This window comes from Artibeus jamaicensis, unplaced genomic scaffold (assembly GCF_021234435.1).
Source record: "Artibeus jamaicensis isolate MK-2021 breed Jamaican fruit bat unplaced genomic scaffold, CSHL_Jam_final contig_391, whole genome shotgun sequence".
Taxonomy (NCBI): domain Eukaryota; kingdom Metazoa; phylum Chordata; class Mammalia; order Chiroptera; family Phyllostomidae; genus Artibeus; species Artibeus jamaicensis.
Window position 1 is genome coordinate 15,520,375 of NW_026521814.1, and position 18,242 is coordinate 15,538,616.

At 41.7% G+C, this 18,242-nt stretch overlaps 1 protein-coding gene and 1 long non-coding RNA gene across 2 annotated transcripts in view; one reads left to right on the plus strand and one right to left on the minus strand.

Annotated features, from left to right (window-relative positions):
- TTN (titin) overlaps nucleotides 1–18,242 on the minus strand; it is a 270,276-nt gene that overhangs the window by 55,787 nt on the left and 196,247 nt on the right. The window contains exons 221-247 of the mRNA XM_053665080.1: nucleotides 17,894–18,211; nucleotides 16,409–16,705; nucleotides 16,000–16,299; nucleotides 15,601–15,915; nucleotides 15,365–15,513; nucleotides 14,532–14,682; nucleotides 14,163–14,444; nucleotides 12,101–12,403; nucleotides 11,287–11,589; nucleotides 10,906–11,187; nucleotides 10,510–10,809; nucleotides 10,114–10,416; nucleotides 9,713–10,021; nucleotides 9,316–9,597; nucleotides 8,895–9,194; nucleotides 8,515–8,808; nucleotides 5,461–8,427; nucleotides 4,828–5,148; nucleotides 4,444–4,728; nucleotides 4,047–4,346; nucleotides 3,446–3,748; nucleotides 2,758–3,033; nucleotides 2,363–2,662; nucleotides 1,969–2,271; nucleotides 1,488–1,787; nucleotides 717–1,004; nucleotides 58–354 (exon numbers count right to left, since the gene is read on the minus strand). Of these exons, the coding sequence (XP_053521055.1) occupies nucleotides 58–354; nucleotides 717–1,004; nucleotides 1,488–1,787; nucleotides 1,969–2,271; nucleotides 2,363–2,662; nucleotides 2,758–3,033; nucleotides 3,446–3,748; nucleotides 4,047–4,346; nucleotides 4,444–4,728; nucleotides 4,828–5,148; nucleotides 5,461–8,427; nucleotides 8,515–8,808; nucleotides 8,895–9,194; nucleotides 9,316–9,597; nucleotides 9,713–10,021; nucleotides 10,114–10,416; nucleotides 10,510–10,809; nucleotides 10,906–11,187; nucleotides 11,287–11,589; nucleotides 12,101–12,403; nucleotides 14,163–14,444; nucleotides 14,532–14,682; nucleotides 15,365–15,513; nucleotides 15,601–15,915; nucleotides 16,000–16,299; nucleotides 16,409–16,705; nucleotides 17,894–18,211 (10,428 nt within the window). The remainder of the gene's footprint in view (nucleotides 1–57; nucleotides 355–716; nucleotides 1,005–1,487; nucleotides 1,788–1,968; nucleotides 2,272–2,362; nucleotides 2,663–2,757; nucleotides 3,034–3,445; nucleotides 3,749–4,046; nucleotides 4,347–4,443; nucleotides 4,729–4,827; nucleotides 5,149–5,460; nucleotides 8,428–8,514; nucleotides 8,809–8,894; nucleotides 9,195–9,315; nucleotides 9,598–9,712; nucleotides 10,022–10,113; nucleotides 10,417–10,509; nucleotides 10,810–10,905; nucleotides 11,188–11,286; nucleotides 11,590–12,100; nucleotides 12,404–14,162; nucleotides 14,445–14,531; nucleotides 14,683–15,364; nucleotides 15,514–15,600; nucleotides 15,916–15,999; nucleotides 16,300–16,408; nucleotides 16,706–17,893; nucleotides 18,212–18,242) is intronic.
- On the plus strand, nucleotides 14,361–15,915 carry LOC128627394 (uncharacterized). The gene is made up of 2 exons (XR_008391584.1): nucleotides 14,361–14,438; nucleotides 15,079–15,915. It is a non-coding gene; the product is annotated as an uncharacterized LOC128627394 (long non-coding RNA).

Consider the following 18,242-nt stretch of genomic DNA (forward strand, 5'->3'; position numbering starts at 1 on the left):
TGTCTCAAAGGTGACATTTAAAATGTAAAAGGAAGAGCCACAGGAAAATGTTCTTACCGTATGGGTTTTTAGCAATTGCTGGTTCAGTTAAGATTGGATCGCCCACCCCATATTTATTTTCGGCGCAAATTCGGAACTGGTACTCGTGGCCCTCTATCAGTTTCTCCACGCTGCAGCTGGTGATGGGCACGGTAGCGGAGACCTGCGCCCAGTTGGGTCTGCTCGTTTCACGTTTGTCCACAATGTAGTTGGTGATTTCTGAGCCTCCATCTTCCAGAGGAGGCTCCCAGGAAAGCATTGCACGGTCTGCATACATCTTGTTGATTTTAACAGATGCTGGAGGACCTGGTTTATCTGCAAGAACAAGAGAGAGAAGTGAAGTCTTTCACTAACATGTGGGAAACAGGGAGTGAGCAGAATGGAGGTCTGGAGACCTGGGCTGCTATCCTGATACTGTCATTAACTTCCTGAATGACTTTGGCAGTCGCTGAATTTTTCAAAATATTAATTTTCTCACTTGTAAAATTGCAGAACTGGAATATGTAATCTCTAATGCTCTTGTCAGTTCTAAACTGCTGTTGTTCTCTGATGAGAATAATCCTGCGATTTCAAAATATACATTAGGGTATGCATCTTTTTCATTATTATTTTGTAAATTCTATTGCATCACATTAGGCAAAATAAAATACGAGATTCTAATTGAGCACTTTAGTTACCTAACACTTTGAGCTTAATGGTGGCTGACTTGGAACCACTAGAGTTTTCCGCAGTAATGGTATAGTCCCCTGAGTCCTTTCGGTTCACGCTGAACAGCTCCAGGGTGCACAGGTTCCGACTCTTCGCCATTTTTATGCCTTCTGCTGGTTTTAGCAGTGTGCCATCCTTCTTCCAAGAGATTGTCGGTGTTGGTTTCCCAAAAACAGTAGCGTCCAGGCAAACATTAGTTCCAGCTTTGACAGTCAGCAGAGATTTCATAGCCAAACTCAGGTCTATCCTGGGAGGAACTGGAAAGAAATAAAAGGATTTAGTACACACAAAGCCGTGTTATATAACTCATTAATAAAAGTGGAGATTCCTAGGTGCTGTGTTGTTCAAGACAGAATTTTTAGAAGATATTCATTCTAAAAGAAATACGGTTTCGTGTAGAAATGTGGTAATGCTGAAAGTAAAAAGAAAATTAGTGAAGATCACCCTGAATTCCAACATCCTTTAATTTTCACCACCATCATTTTGGTGCATTTCTTTGTCATCATTCCGTGCAAGTGTAGGGTTGAAATCATACAGGCCTCACAGTTTTCTGGCCTGCTCTTTTAGTTTAACACATTATTGAGATTCTCCATAATCATAATTTTTCATGTCTGTATACCAGACACCTATCATTTTACCTGTTCTTTTCTCCACAGATATATAGACTTACTTTTTTGCTAGGAGAAATACACATTATGAGTACTGTCCACCTTTGCCTATGATGCTCCATAGAATCTTACCATTTTCTTCGAGGATAGTCACTGGATCAGAAGGTTCAGAAGGTTGGCTGATGTTTATTGCTGTCTTGGCGATGGCTCTAAATTGATACTGAGCATTCTCTTCTAAGCCAGTAGCTGTGTACTCTTCCTGGGGAATCTGGTGAGGTGTAGTATTGCACCGTACCCACTTATCACCAGGAAGTTTGCAAGCTTCCACGAAATAGCCAATAATTTTGCTGCCTCCATCATGCTTTGGACGAGCCCATATGAGGGATACGGTGCTCTTGGAAACATCGATAACTTCAGGCTTTCCAGGAGGATCTAAGACCAAAAAAGGTATTCTCAGCATTTCTCTTAATAGCAAAAGCTTTCAATGTCCTTATTTCACAGTATCACCCAGAACACATTCCTGAATGGAAGTAGTCATAGGAGACTCTAAGATTTAAAAGTGTCCCTCTAATGCAAAACAAAACAAAACAAAACAACCAAAATACAAACTCACCAACTGGCATTCTTGCAGTTACATATTCTGTTGGTTTGCTGGGTGGGCTGGATCCAGCTTTGTTCAGGGCATAGATTCTGAATGAATACTCAAGACCCTCCACAAGGCCAGCACAGGGATATTCAGTTGACCGCACAGGAGTATCATTAGCTTTCACCCAGAGCAAACCGTTTCTTTCTTTGCGTTCAATCAGGTAACCAGTAATGGGGCTCCCTCCATCACTGTCTGGTCTGTCCCATGCCACAAACATGCAGTCTTTGTTGACTTTAGTGATTCGAGCGTTCTTTGGTTCACTGGGAACATCTGGAGATGAAGAGAAGGGAGATGTCAGTTTCTCCCTTAAGTATCAGACTAGAAAGAAAACATAGTATTTTTCTCCCCGGAAGAAACATACCAAATGGGAACTTGGCCAGCATCTTTGGAGATGTGAGAGGCTCTGAAATGCCAAATCGATTTTCAGCACGGACCCGGAAGATATACTCCTGGCCTGGGATCAGTTTTCCAATTCTGCAGGAAGTCTTTGTCACTGAAGCTAGAGCCGTCACCCAGTCACCTCGGCTTACGTCACACTTCTCCACTATGTAATTGGTGATGCTGCTGCCCCCGTCCTCCAGAGGGATGTGCCAGGACAAGGAGCAGGCATCGGCATCTATGTCGGAGATGTCGAATGGAGGCTGCGGGGGCCCAGGGGCATCTGCACGAACCAAGACAAGAGGGATGTTAAGCACAAGGATTTGACAAGAAAAATGTTCCTAATCTGCATAGTTAGATGTCTAACGCTTCGCATACCCATGACGGTAACTTTGATTTTCTGAGTGTCTGTCCCAGAGCTGTTCTCTGCAGTGAGGCTGTAGTAACCACTGTCTTTCCTAGTAACATCTTTTATGATCAGAACCGAAGAGCTGTCTGCTTTATGCACTGCCAGGTGGCTGGATGTGACAACGTCATCTTCTCCTTTTTTCCATTTACAGGTGGGATGAGGCTTTCCATACACGTGGGCTTCAACTCTGAGTTTCTTCCCGGCCTTAAGAGTAATTTGCTCTGGCATAAGGATCTTGGGTGGCACTAAAGGGAAAATAAAATATGTTAACTTTGTGGGGAGGTTCATTTCCTCTGATTGGGAACTGTACTATTTTTCAAATTGTGGACTTCAACTCATTAGTGGGTACAATTTAATGTTGGCATTATAACTACTTAAAAAAAAAGAATGGGATTGAATCAAATGGGAAATATGAGTCTGGCATACAAAGATAGGTGTTGCTTCAAAAAAGTTTTTTTTAGTTACATACGTGTTTGCACCCTGACGTATATATGTGTATATTGTGTCACGAATGGGCTTAAATGGTTCAAAGCCTCTGTTCTCGACTATTATCGAAGTGTTTCTAGAACTATATTCCTCAGGGAGCAATGCTTACATGTGTGGAGAAAAAACTAATAAACTTTAGCAGGTGACAAAAATGACACAATGGTGACTTACACAGCTGTTCTTTGGCTTCATACACTCCTTCCGCTTCTCTGGGCAAACTGACTCCCACTGCGTTCCTGGCCACTACTCTAAACTTGTATTTCTTCCCTTCCTTTAGGCCGGTGACAACAAGGCTGAGGTCCTTAACCACCGAGTACTCTGTCCAGCGATCTGCGGGCTGCTCTTCCTCCCTGTAACTTATGATGTAGCCGTCAATCTTAGCGCCACCGTCCCGCAGTGGGGGCAGCCAGGCCAGTGTGGCACTGTTCTTCGTCATTTCAGTAACCTCCAGTTTCTTTGGGGGATCCGGCTCACCTAGAGGAAAAACATGATTCAGAAAACTGTCTGGGTAACATAATCAAGTCCATTTGTTAATGTACTTAAGTGTTTACTTAGTATGCTACTTGCTTCAAAGTCTATGGAAACAATTGTTGGGTATGTTGAAAGCAAATAGTATGCCAGATGAATTAAGAAGAGAGTTAGATATTTATTGTTACTGTTTGGGCTTCTACAAATTAAAGCTCTTTCAGTGGTGGAGCAAAATGTGTCGCTATCTTGACCTTGTTAATGTAGGACACCGGAGTTCAAAAGAGGAGGAAAGGCTGTTACTTACTTAGAGGATCTGACGCAAGCACTGGTTTGGGGACGTCTGTTGGGACACCGGGGCCATACTCATTGACAGCAGTGACTCTGAAGAAATACTCATTCCCAGGGACAAGATTGGAGACTTGGAAGCTTGTTTTCTTAACTTCTGGGGTAACTGTTGACCACGTCTTTCTCTCTGCGTCACGTTTCTCCACAATATAATGTGTCACCTGGCTCCCACCGTCATTCTCAGGAGGCGCCCAGGAAACGTGGCATGATGTTTTAGTGACATCAGAAACTTTTAACTCAGACACAGGTCCGGGAGTATCTGTAAGGAACCACAAAATCAGACGGATATGCCTCCTCGGCCTCCTTATTAACAAATGTGTTTTTGAAGGGGAGGAGGAAGCTTGTTGGTAACGCACCTAATACTCTGACATTGACAAACACAGCCTTTTCTCCAGCCGGGTTCACAAGTGTCAAGGAATACTTTCCAGAGTCATCACGTGTGGAATTGGGGATGACAAGGAAGGCCATAGTATCAACCAGATCAACTTGGCCTTTTCTGACCACGTTGTCAATTCCCATTTTTCGCCAAGTGACTTTAGGGGCTGGTCGCCCTCTCACTATGGCAAAGAGTCGGATTGGGCACCCTGCCCTCACTATGACCAGTTTTCTCATGCTGGCATCCAAGTCAATCTCCGGAGGTTCTGCAGATGACAAGAAAGCCATTAGTTGACTCTACCAAATGTGCAGGAACTCAAGAGAAAAGAAGTATGAATGAATGAAGTGATAAAATAGGGCCTCACCTAAGATTTCTTTAGGTTGAATGGCATCCTTGAGTTCTGCAGGGCGCCCAATGCCAACTTGGTTTTGGGCACACACCCTGAACTCGTATTCCTGTTTTTCATCCAAGCTGGTAGCAGTGAACTCCATGCGAACGAGTTGTGCTGCAGCATTGCACCTTTTCCAGCCTTCATCAGGCGACGTGTCTGGTTTTTTGGGTCTCATTTCCACAACATATCCAATTATTGGTGCGCCACCATCGTACACTGGTTTTCCCCAGGCAAGAGTTATGGAACTTTTGGTTGTATCAATAACTTTAAGATTGGTTGGTGGGCCAGGTGGTTCTGAAAATAAATTAGGTAAGAATAAATTTGTGTATGGTTAGTTGCTACAAGTGATACTTTACTGAGTAATCTGATAATAGTCTATTCGCAGTCAAAGATAGGATTTTCAATATCTCAGCTACTGAGTACCCCTGTGTTCTTTCGTAAAATCAGGATCTACCATTGTTTGTACATTTCAGGTGACTTGGTAAAATATCTACTTATAAAAATACTGGATTAAAAAAGCTTTGATGTTACAGATTTAGTTTATCTAATAACTCTGTACTGGGGATTAAGAGTAGGATAGTATCAGAAAACACAACAATATCATACCTATGGGGTCTTTTGCCACCACTGGTCTTGACGGCAAAGATGGTTCTCCGATTCCAATTTCATTTTCTGCCTTGACACGGAACTGATATTCATGTCCTGGAAAGAGGTTCTGTACCTTCAAACGTCTCTCAGGGATTGCACTCTTGTTAACAGGGACCCATCGTATTGAATGTTTTTCCTTTTTCTCCAAAAAGTATCCTGTGATGGACTTTCCACCATCATATTCAGGTGGACTCCAAACCACAGTCATTTCTTCTTTGCTTACTTTAGTGACTTCCGGGGGGTCAGGGCGACCAGGTCTATCAAATTTGGTTTTTGCAATGACTGGTTTACTTTCTGTGGGAGGCCCTGTGCCTATTTTATTTTCTGCACGGACTCTGAAGATATACTCATTTCCTTCTATGAGACGTGTTACTGTAGCACTAGGTGTTAAGACATTAGCGGAATAGGTAGACCAAACCATTCTCTTGCTTTCACATTTTTCTAGGATATAATTTTGGATTTCACAGCCACCGTCATCCTCCGGTGGATCCCAACGAATAGTGCACCTATCACTGGACACGTCGGAGATTTTCAGGTTTCTTACAGGGCCAGGCTTATCTAAAACATTGACAGTGGCATAGGCCACAAAACTGCCTGCTGTGTTAGTGGCTGTAATTACATATTTACCCCCATCACTTCGCTTTGATTTAGTAAGAGTAAATTTAGAAGAATCAGTACTGGTATCAATCTTGACCCTTGGTGATCTTGTTAAGTCTGTAGCATCTTTATCCTTGGTCCATGAAACTTCTGGAAATGGTTTGCCTCTGACGCCTGCCTCAAGTCTAATGGTCTCCCCTGCTCTGACAGTCAGCACACCACTTAATTTCAGGTCCAGTACTGGTTTCTGCAGGTCTTCCTTCACAACAACTTCCTCTGTCTTCACCCAGTCACTTTCCCCACCTTCGTTCTTTGTTTGTACTCGGAACTCATAAATCTGGTTTTCAACGCATTTGTCGACCATGTAGTGGGTTTCTTTAATGCTTCCTTTGTGTACCCTTTCCCAGTCGGCAGAACCCTTCAGCCTCCTCTCCACATGGTATGACAGATTCGGGCTGCCACCGTCATAGTCAGGCCGCCGCCACTTTAGGTAGACAAATGTCTTTCCTTTATCTGCAATATGAAGGTTTTCAGGCTCACCTGGTCTATCGATAGGGTTAATAGCCAGAATTGGAGTTTTTGTTTCAATGGTTGGTCCAACACCTACTTTATTCTCTGCACAAACTCGGAAATAGTATTCATTGTTGGCTAAAAGGTTGGCCTTGATGAGCCGCTTAGTGACATCTGAAGCAACAATTGACCAGCCTTTCTGGTTTGGTTTGCGAGATTCCACTATGAAATTTGTTATCTCTGAGCCACCATTGTCCAGTGGGTTTTCCCAAGAAATGGTACAGTTCTCTTTGTTTACATTGCTAATCCTTAAATTCTGGCAAGGCCCAGGTCTGTCAAGGACATTAACAATGGCAGAACCTTGGGCATGGCCACTGCTGTTTTTAGCAGAGATGATGTATTTGCCATGATCAGCTCTCACAGCTTCTTTAATTTGTAACTCGACACGGGGTAGATCATGAATTAAGTCAACCCGCTTTTCTCGGACCAATACTTTGCCTTCCTTGGACCAAGTTATGTCTGGTTCAGGTCTGCCTTTGACTCGAGCAATAATATGGATGGTTTGGCCCACTCTAACGGTAATAACATCACGACAGGTCACATCAAGCTCTACTTCTGGAGGATGAAGGATGTCTTTTGCAATCACAGATTCTGCTAGTTCTCTTGGCTCTCCCTCTCCCACAATATTAGCTGCCTTTATTCGGAATCTGTACTCGGTTCCCTCAACTAGTCCAGGTACCCTAAAGGCACATTGCCTAATCAGTTCATCTTTATTAATCCTGTTCCACTGGGTTGTCCCAGCTTTCTGACATTCTACTACGTAGCCTAGAATGGGGCTACCACCATCACTGAGAGGCTTTGTCCACACCAAGTCGGCTGTTTCCTTGCTCTTGTCCTTCAGTTTAGGATTAATAGGTGGTCCAGGTGGTTTGATGGGCCGGCAAGCTTTTATTGGGTCAGAACTTGGGGAGGGATTGCTTAGTCCTGCAAGATTTTCAGCAAAAACTCTGAACTCATATGTGTTTCCCTCGTAGAGTCCTGTCACTCTAAACTTCAGGTCCGCTATAGGTGTTTTGTTGACCCTCACCCATTTGCCAGTCATTTCTCGACGTTCCACGTAGTAACCAGTTATTGGACTGCCACCGTCTGATTTGGGCAGAGTCCAGGACACTGTGGCAGCATTTTCAGTAATGTCAGTAACCACTGGCTTACCAGGAGGTGATGGAGGATTAAATTTATGTTTAGCAACAGTAGGTACTGAGTCAAGTGGGGGACCAACACCCATCTTGTTCTCCGCGCTCACTCGGAAAATATATTCGCAGCCCTTTTGCAGATGTGGGACTTTCAGCTTTGTCTTACTGCTTCCTGAAGAGACAACGCCCCATGTATCTTTTCTTGTATCTTTTTTCTCAACAATATAATTTATCACAGGGCTTCCCCCATCATCCTTAGGTGGCTGCCATGAGATAGTCATATGTTCAGGGGTAACATCCAGAATATTAATAGGACCTGTTGGGGGACCAGGAACATCAAGGACAGTGAGATGTACAGCTACTGTTTTGCTGCCAGCTGCATTGGAGACTGTGATTTGATATTCCCCAGTGTCTCTCCTTAAGCAGTTCTTAATAGTAAGTACTGATGAGAAGTTGTCAGTTTCAACTGTGTAATGTTCATCAGTTTTAATCTCACTCCCATCGGTAGTCCACTTTGCAGTGGGAATGGGTACACCTCTTATAATGGCCGGGAATCTGACTGTAGTTCCAGCTTTTACCACAAGGCCTTCAATTAATTTCACATCCAGCTCTACAGATGGAGGCACTGAAAAGCAAACAGCAGGAAATTAGGGTGGGTTTTTTTAAATGATATGAATAATTAAAAAAATAAAAATACCAATCCAAAAATTACCTAGTTTTTCTTGACATTCTATTGGAATAGTCGTATCAGGGAGACCAAGACCCACGATATTTTCAGCTTTGACACGGAATCTATAGGTCTTTCCTTGCTGTAGGCCAGTAACAACACACTCTCGGTCTGTCACAGTCTTGAACTTAATCCAGTCTTGGGTTCCTTCTTCCTGATATTCTACCAAGTATCCAGTGATAGGAGAACCACCATCACGATCTGGCTTATTCCACACAAGGGAGACTTCAGTCTTGTCAACATCCACATGGTGTAGGTCCTTCGGTGGCCCTGGGGGATCTTTTCAAAAGAAGAAGTTATGGTGAGTAATTAGCTTTCTCAAAGACAGTTAAACAATACTTTTGTATTTAGAGAAAGCAACTTACGTAGAGGGTCCACTGCCTTGATGGGTTTAGGTGTTTCAACAAAAGGACCACGTCCATACTGGTTCTCAGCAGCTACTCGGAAGAGATACTGGTTGCCTTCATTGAGATGTTTAGCCCAGTGACTCTTTTTCTTGGATGTAGTTGAGAGAGGTGACCACTGTGCGGTGGCAACATCTCTCCTCTCAACCACATAATTTGTAACAACAGAACCCCCGTCATCCAGTGGTTCCTTCCAAGTAAGGTAGCAAGAATCTTTCCTAATTTCACTGACCTCCAGATCTCGAGGTGGCCCAGGCTTATCTGAAAAGTGTTAAATAATGCAGTTATGTGTGATTCAATCCCGATGGGAGCTCAAAATGCATCACAATTTACTTTTAATTTGTTATTATGTCAAAAGCATCAGAAGTATTAAAATTCTTACCTAATACAAGTACTTTTACTTCAACAGTTTTTGAACCAGCTGGATTCTCCACTGTTAAGGAATAAATGCCACCATCTTCATGGACAGCATTGCGAATTTCAAGCTTGCTACCAACTGGAGTAACATCAATTCTTGCTTTTGTTGGAGCTTCTCGGTCTCCTTTTTTCCAGGTTACTTTTGGGAATGGCACTCCTTTGATGATGGCACTAAGTCTTAGAGTGTCACCGACCTTTATGTGTTGTTCTCTTGCCATGTTGGCATCAAGAATCAACTCAGGGGGTTCTAGAATAAAGAGAACGGCACTTTCAGGTCTGATCTGTTAGTGTATTTTACAAGCAAGCATATACAATGAGTCACCTGTCTTTTCTGCAAATGCAGCTGAGAACATTTTACTCACCAAGTCTGTCTTTTACTAGCACAGGGTCGGGAACATGAGCTGGATCTGATTCACCAGCTTCATTGACAGCTAGTACTCTGAACTTATAGGTTTGACCATCCCGAAGACCAGTGACTTTATAGTTAGTTTCAGGACATGACTCAGGAGTGTGATTGGCTCTTCTCCACTCTTCATCTCCAACTTTCTGGTACTCAACAATGTAACCCAGAATCTTGCTCCCACCATCGTGACGTGGTGGCTGCCAAGTTAGGTCAACTGAATTACATGTTGTGTCTATTGCTTCAGGATTAATAGGTGGACTCGGTTTAGCTACATAATAAAAGGAAGAAAATAAAAGTTAGAATATACTTGAAAACTAAGTTGGATAATATGCAAATTGAATGAATACTTTAATACTATACCAATTGGATCTTTAGCAAAGACTGGTTTGGACGGTGGGCTTGGATCTCCAATACCAATTTCATTTTCTGCAGAAACCCGGAATTCGTATTGACACCCTTCTAGAAGATCGGGGACCCTATATTTAGTATATGGATGGATCGGCTCTTTGGTAACTCTAGCCCATCGTTTAGACATAGTTTCCCTCTTTTCCAGAATGTAGTTTGTTATGGGCTTTCCTCCATCATTTGGCTTGTTCCAGGTCACTAATGCAGAGTCTTTGGTAACTTCTGTGACAATTGGCTGGTCAGGTGCATCAGGAACCCCTTTAACAAATATTAGCAAAGTGTGTTAGAAATTTAATTTTTCCTAAGGACAATATCAAACATTGAATCACTAACATGAAAGGTAATACATACTGAAACGATCTCTGGCTTTCATTGAATCAGACACCAGAGGGTCACTTATTCCATACAGGTTTTCCGCATATATCCGGAAAATATAATCTTTCCCTTCAAGCAGTTTAGAAACTTTGCATGTTGTTTTAGCACTTGCAGATGTCACAGGCATCCAAAGATCCTTGCCTACCTCCTTCTTCTCGATAATATAATTGGTAATTTCACTGCCTCCATCATCTAAAGGTGGCTTCCAAGAGATAACCATGTACTCTTTGGTCACCTCATCAAAAATAACTGGTCCTACTGGTGGTCCAGGACGGTCTGCAGGAAAAAAAAAAAGTCACAGCACAAAATGTTATTTTCACTTCTGCTTTGGAAAGAACAGAATATCTATTCTTCTTGCCAAATTGTACTTACCAACTACATTAACTTGGCAGAAACCTTTCCTTGAGCCTGTACTATTCTCCACAACTACACAGTATTTGCCAGAATCCGAGCGTTTGGCCTTGACTTTCTCTAGGGCCAGCGTCGTTGGAGTGGTCTTTATGTGAGTGCGATCGTCTTCTAGTACATCAGCTTCGTCTTTGAACCAAGTAACCTTCGGCTTTGGTTTGCCTGAGTAACGGCCAGTGAGGGCAAAAGCTTCACCAACTCGAATTGTGATCTTATCTCTGAAGTCAAGGTCCAGTGTTGGAGGAGCTAAAATGTATAATAATAAAGGCAAGTCAGTTTTACTGATGTTTTATGATAAATCTATAAATGTACATTTTCAAAGTATAAACTGCTTTGGACACATACCCAGTTCATCCTTGCAAGTGATTGGCTTGGTGCAGAATGATGGCTTGCCTTGTCCAACAATGTTGACGGCACTGACACGGAACTCATAGGTATCACCTTCTTTTAAGCCTTTAACGGTGTATTTTCTGCTAAGAAGGTTGTCCTGTGTAACTTTGTGGAACTTCTCAGTTCCAATGAGGCGGCTTTCTAGGATGTAGTTAATAATTTCTGATCCACCATCATACTTAGGAGGATTCCAAGTCAAACTAACCGAACTTTTAGTGATTTCTTTGACTTCCAGGTCTTCTGGACGCTCTGGTACAGCTGCAAGTATAAGTATGGAATTATAGTGAAAAATGTCATGTTAAGAATGTAGTAAATACTATTTCCTGATGATTGCATTTAAACATTAAACTATCCGTTTTGATAAGTAGCAGATGAGAGCTCATCCTAGAATGTTAGCGCTAAAAAGGACCCAATATAATTTCCTGACAAATGAGGAAATAGAGGTTCATTGAGGCCAAAAAAATTTAAGAATGTTTTCCAGACTTAGTAGTGTTAGAGTTAGCAAAACACTTCATATTTATGATATTAAGTGGGAACTTAAAAAAAACAAATAGTGGAAGGATTTGAAGAATCAGATGTATTCCTATAATCTTTTTTCACAACCACATTCAAATGCTACCAACAATAGATATTGAGTATTTAGCTAATGGATGCTTGTCAAATGAACAAAATGTTTGGCATTTAATAGTCATATTTTGTCACCATCATTTTTTAAAATTAATTGAGTGAAGAGGTGATTAAGAATGTAATTGTTTTAAATTGTACTTACTTATTGGATCTCTGATGACAAGCTCACTTGTTGTTTCAACAAATGGGCCTATGCCAATACTGTTTTCAGCTGCAATTCGGAAAAAGTAGGCTTTTCCTTGAATGAGACCCTGGACGGTAGCGTTTTGCCGGGTAACTGTATACGTCACTGGGGTCCATGCTCTGTGGTCAGCTTCCCGTTTTTGAATGACGTAATTGGTGATTGGAGAGCCTCCATCGTCTTCTGGAGAAAACCATGTCAGTTTGCAGGAGTCATTGGTTAGATTGTCAGCCAGGAATGGTGTTCCAACAGGACCTGGCACATCTGGAAATGAGAAGAAAAGATTTCTAGTTGTTTGTTTTCGTTGAACTATAGGGCTCAATATTTGTTACCCCTTGTTTTTAAAAACAGGACAAGCCCTGGCCAATGTGGCTTGGTTGGCTGGGTGGCATCCTGCAAACAGAAAGGGCATGTGCCTAGGGTGTGGGTTCAGTTGGGGACGCAAATGAGAAGCAGCTGATCAATGTTTCTCTTCCCCTCTCTCTCCCTCCCTTCCTCTCTAAACCCTCTCTCTTTTCCTCTCTCTCTAAAAGCAATGAAAAAAAATACCCTCAGATGAAGATTAAAAGATAAAACTAATAAATAAATAAAAGGGGGGAATGTTATGAAGGAAATAAGATTTTGTGTTTATCGAGTTGCTTTTCCTTTGCTTGGTATTTTCCACCATATTTTTAGATAAAGTAGGTTTGCAGCAGTTATGGGTTGCCCCTATTTTAGTAGAAGCTGAAGAAACAGTAATTTTTTTTCCTTTGCAATGTGTGATTCAGATAGGACAGGGGGGAGCTGCCCAAAGGGAGACAGGGGGTAGTGAAGAGTGACAACGTGGCTGCGTGGCTACTTTTTTGTGTCCAGTTCACTGTTCAAAGGGGAGAGAGTTTTTTCTGTGTCACCAGTGAGTCAATGAGGAGCACAAGGGGCCAGAAATCTCAGAGAGACCTTTGAGAGGGTGGACATTTAACCTGGAAGTAGACCAGTTGTCCAGTTAAGATAATAGCCACGGGGAAGAAGGGTGTTTGAAACTAATCTAAATCTTGTAGTAGCTTGAAGCTAATCTAAAATCTTGTAGGATTATTCCCCTGGCTGGTGTGGCTCAGTGGACTGAGCACCAGGCTGTGAAGCAAAAGGTTGCTGGTTCGATTCCCAGTCAGGGCACATGCCTGGGTTGCAGACAGGTCCCCAGTAGGAAGCGTGCGAGTAGCAACCACACATTGATGTTTCCCTCCCTCTCTCTCTTTCCCTTCCCCTCTCTTTAAAAATAAGTAAATAAAATCTTTAAAAAGAAGTGAAGTCAAATCTTGTAGGATTATTGCTTAATGAGATAGTTTTCCATATGCCATTTTCATTAATGGAACCATAATGTTTTCATAACGTTCATTATGTTCAATAGAACTAGTTATTTTCACGTAAAAACTGGCTGCTTGGAGTACAGTTGTGCCTAGAGACATGCTGAGAGAGAGATCTGAGTGAGAGGGCTTCACTTGCTGAGCAAATTACTGGGATAAAGCAGGCTGCGTGAGGCATGAAGAAGCTTTGTGGAGTTCCACTCTGTATTCAGTGACTAGAATGCAATATTGATAATCAAATATGATGCTTCTCTTCAATTAGAATGTGGAAAATCTTCTAAGGGATTTTTTGCAGTATTGTGATAATTAGCAAAGAAAGGCACAATCCATGATGTGCCAATGGTCAACGTTAGCAAATTGTGAAATATTCATGTATATTTGCAGGAAAGTTGCCTTTATGAAAATTATATAATAGCATAATAAATGCTTATGTGGCATGTTATATAAAAAAGTCAACATACAAATCTTTACAGTATGAGTACAACCATATAAAATATATATAGGATAAAGAAGCAAGGAGGAAATTTTTAAAAAATGCTAACAGGGAGTGGTCGATGGGATTATGGGTGATTTTTCTTATTTTCCAAAATATTTGCAACAGTTTTATTTTATCATAGCTTTGTTGTAGATGAAATAAAAACATTATCTTGAAGTTGTGTGGACAGACTGAAAGTACTTACCTAATACATCAACGATAATTGTCTTCTTCCTTTCTCCCCCTTCATTTTTGGCAAGAAGAGAATAGACACCTTGGTGGCTCCTCTGGCAATTCTTGATGACCATGGACGAGCTAATGGCTGTGGTCTCAATGTTGGCTTCCGGAGGTAACGCTTTTTCATTCATGTTCCAGGTGACAGTGGGAGGAGGTTTCCCGGACACATAGGCGATGATCCGGATCACCCCTCCAGCGTGGACCACAATTCTGTCCCTGACGCTGGCGTCTAGCTGAAGATCAGGTAACACTGGAAAACAATGGAACATGGTAAATGCAATTTACAGTTCCAATCCAAAACATAAATTTCTACAAAAATAATGCAAGTATGAGTTACCGATCCTGTCTTTCATTTCAACGGCGTCTGTGACTTCTCCAGGCTCTCCGATGCCCGCGATGTTGACTGCTCTAACTCTGAATCTGTAGAATGCTCCTTCTTTTAATCCTGTCACAACGAGTTTCGTTCCTCTCACTTCTTTATCTTTAGCCTAGGGAAAAATCACAAGCATTTTTAATTACCACAGTTCTTGGTAGCTACTTGTTTCCATGGCTTTCTAAAGTATAACCAATGACATATCTAACTGTCTTTGGGAAAATTTTTGCCAGTTTAAGTTGTTTTGGGAATCAGGTATGACAGGTGGGCACTAAATTAATCTAAATTCTTGGACTATTTTGTCAGGAGTTATGTTTTAAAACTATTGTCACATGATTGAAAAGAAAGGACTGTATTATACACTTATTTTACCTTTTCTGGATTTATAACCAAAAGATAAACTAACAATAATGTGGCTTAACTTTTCATTAGATTTTTGACATTATAGGTGTTTGGATTCAGTTGTAAATGTGTTATTTTTATGATTTCTTTCTTTCTATTTTTATTCCAGAGAGAGAGAAAGAAACAGTGGTGTGAGAGGAACATCAACTGGTTGTCTCCCATATGTGCCCCGACTGGGGACTGAAGCCCGCAACTGAGGTATGTGCCCTAATGGGGAATCAAACCCGTGGCCCTTCAGTTTATGGGATGACATTTGAGTGAGCTGAGCCACACCGTCCAGAGGTATTTTTTTGATTTCTTAATCCAAAAAATACAGATAAATTAATGGGATTGAGAATAACAACTACATTATTAGTTAATCCGTGGTACAATTCCATAATGCAAATGTTAATTACCTTTTCCCATTCTTCTTTTCCTTCTTCTTTATATTCAACAATATATCCAGTTACTTTGGATCCACCATCTTTTAGTGGAGGAGACCACTCCAAATCTGCAGTTGACTTGGTCCAGTCTGTGACTTGGGGAAATGGAGGACCAGGAGGGGCTGGAAAGAACCAGTATATGTTAGTATCTTTGACTTTCCCATGGCACTTTGGAAAAATTAAATTAAAAAAGTGGTTTCAAGGCTTACCAACTGGATCTCTAGCGGTCACAGGGTCTGATGGCAGGCTTGCTGGGCCCACGCCAGCAGCATTGATGGCATATACCCGGAACTGATAATCAGAACCTTCGATAAGACCGGTCACTTTATAAGAAACCCCCAAAGTCATGGCTTTGATAGGATCTCTGTTAACTCTCTTCCATCTCTTTGAAGTGGTGTCTTTCATTTCCAGCCAGTATCCCGTCACAGGTGAGCCTCCATCATATTCTGGCTCTTCCCAGTTGACAGTCATGGAGTTACGAGTTACACTGCTGACTGTTGGTTTATCGGGTGCTCCGGGGACAGCTGTGGGGAAAAAAATCACATCGATAAGAAACTATGAAAAACATAAGTGAGAATGACTCTGTATGTGAATCATGTCCTACTTACAGAAAAGGTTTCTTGCTGTTTCAGGTTCACTGTCAAGAGGCTCCCCAATGCCGTATTTATTCTGGGCCATGATTCGGAATACATATTCATGGCCTTCTAGCAGTTTGGGAATGGTGTATGTGCACTCTTTAGGTTCACTGGAGACACGCACCCATGTCTTCCTATTAGCTTCTCTTTTCTCAATTACGTAGTTTGTAATCTTAGACCCACCGTCATCTTTAGGTGGAAGCCAAGATATTGTCATTTGGTCTGCTGAAATAGATTCAAACTTTATTGGTCCCACTGGAGGGCCAGGACGACCTAAAATGGTTTAAAAAAGCAAACTTTGTTAGTGGAATGATTTTGAAGCCAAGCATTATATTTATGAACAGAAAAACATGTAGTTTTCATAAAACCATATAATCTTTACCAAGGACATTCAGTCTCATCTCCTTTGATGCTGTTCCCAGATTATTCACAGCTGTGATGGTATATAAGGCAGTGTCACTCCTGCGAGACTGTGGAATAACTAAGGTGCAAGCATCATCCACCACCAGTTTGTTGACATGGGTGTCATAGATAACAGGTTCTTTATTATCAGGCTTCTTTGGAGGAGCTTTAAACCAGGTGAGTGTTGGGAATGGCACCCCTTTAATTTTGGCCACGATGCTAACATCAGTTCCTTCTTCAACCTCCATGAATTCTTTTAGATCAATTGATGGTGGGCCTAGATTATTAAAAACAGAAAATTGTCATTAGGAACATAAAGCACTAAAGGATAGAAAATAGAATTCACATGACCATAAAGCTACTGGGGTCTGTGATAGGCAGGGTCTGGAGCCCAGCCCAATATAAAGAACAGATCTGTCTTCAGCTAATTTATAGCAACATGGGAACAGGTACATGTGGTCACCATCCTTTATCTATGTGTGGCTATGTAAGCTGTTGCCTCTCACCTGACATCATTATGCATGTAGATATCGAAAAAGCACAGAGGAGTGAAAATTGTAGTAGCTTAGGCATAAGAGTTCTTTTATGATATTCCCTTTAGTATTTATGCAGTTATGAGGGACCTACCATTGTTGATTCTGAGATGAATTCCTCTTTGAAGAAATACAACCTTTAGTAGAGTCAAAGCAAATTTCCATTTTCCATAAATTTAGTCTAAGAATGTGCAAAGAGGGTTGTGACTATAGCCCTCCTAAATGTAGAAGAGAGAATTGAACAAACCCACAGTAGTAGGGATGGTAACAATAATTAGAGGAGGAATTATTTCTATATTTGTGTGCATATTTTACCTGTTAAAATAGATGTGTCTTTTTCTCAAATGGAGAAAAAGAAAGTTGACTGTGAAGATACATGGTTCTTGGCAGTTGCTGAGCAAATGATTACTTTTTGCCCCTTTTACAGAGTGTCCAGAGGAAGTGCCTTGATTTCTGATAAGTAAGACAGCATGTACGGTGAAAAATTTTCTTAAGAAAATCCAAACTTAAGTTTTTTCCTTACTTATGTAAGGAAAAGGTAATATGTAAGGAAATATTATAATTTTGTGAAAGTTGAGGGAATGTGTGATTGAGCAATATGTCCACATCTACACTCAACCTATTGCAGCTTCTGGATGTATAGATATACCGTATTTTTTGGACTGTAAGACATGCACCCCCCGCCCCAATTTGGGAGGAAAATGCAGCAGCAACCCTGCTCCTGCCTCCTGTGACCCCACTCCACCGTTGCCCCCCCCCCCGCCCAGTATGCCAGATAAATAAGACACACCCCCATTTCCTTCCAAATTTGGGGCAGAAAGTGCATCTTATAGTCCGGAAAACACGGTATCTCTTTTTATTTTGGACTATGACTAAACATGTAGAAAGATGTTCACAAAGAGGACGTGCTGTACTGATATGCTGGTACTCACATGTCTGGTCTTTGACGATCACAGGGCCAACTGTGGCGGAAGGCTTGCTGACTCCCGCAGCATTGACGGCTTTGACTCTGAACTCGTATTCCCCACCCTCGGTGAGGTCTTCCACGGTGAACTCCAGTTCTTCCACATCACGCCTATTGCACTGTCTCCATGCTTCTTTCTTTTTCCCAGTGGGGTCCCATGCAAGGCACTCAACAAGATAGTGGGTGACAGGGGAGCCTCCATCATTCTTTGGGGGTTTCCATGACAGGTGTACTGTGTTCTTTGTTATGAGGCCAATCTTGAGTTTAATAGGAGGATCAGGAGGATCTTTAAAAAGAGTTAAAGGAAGTATTAAGCA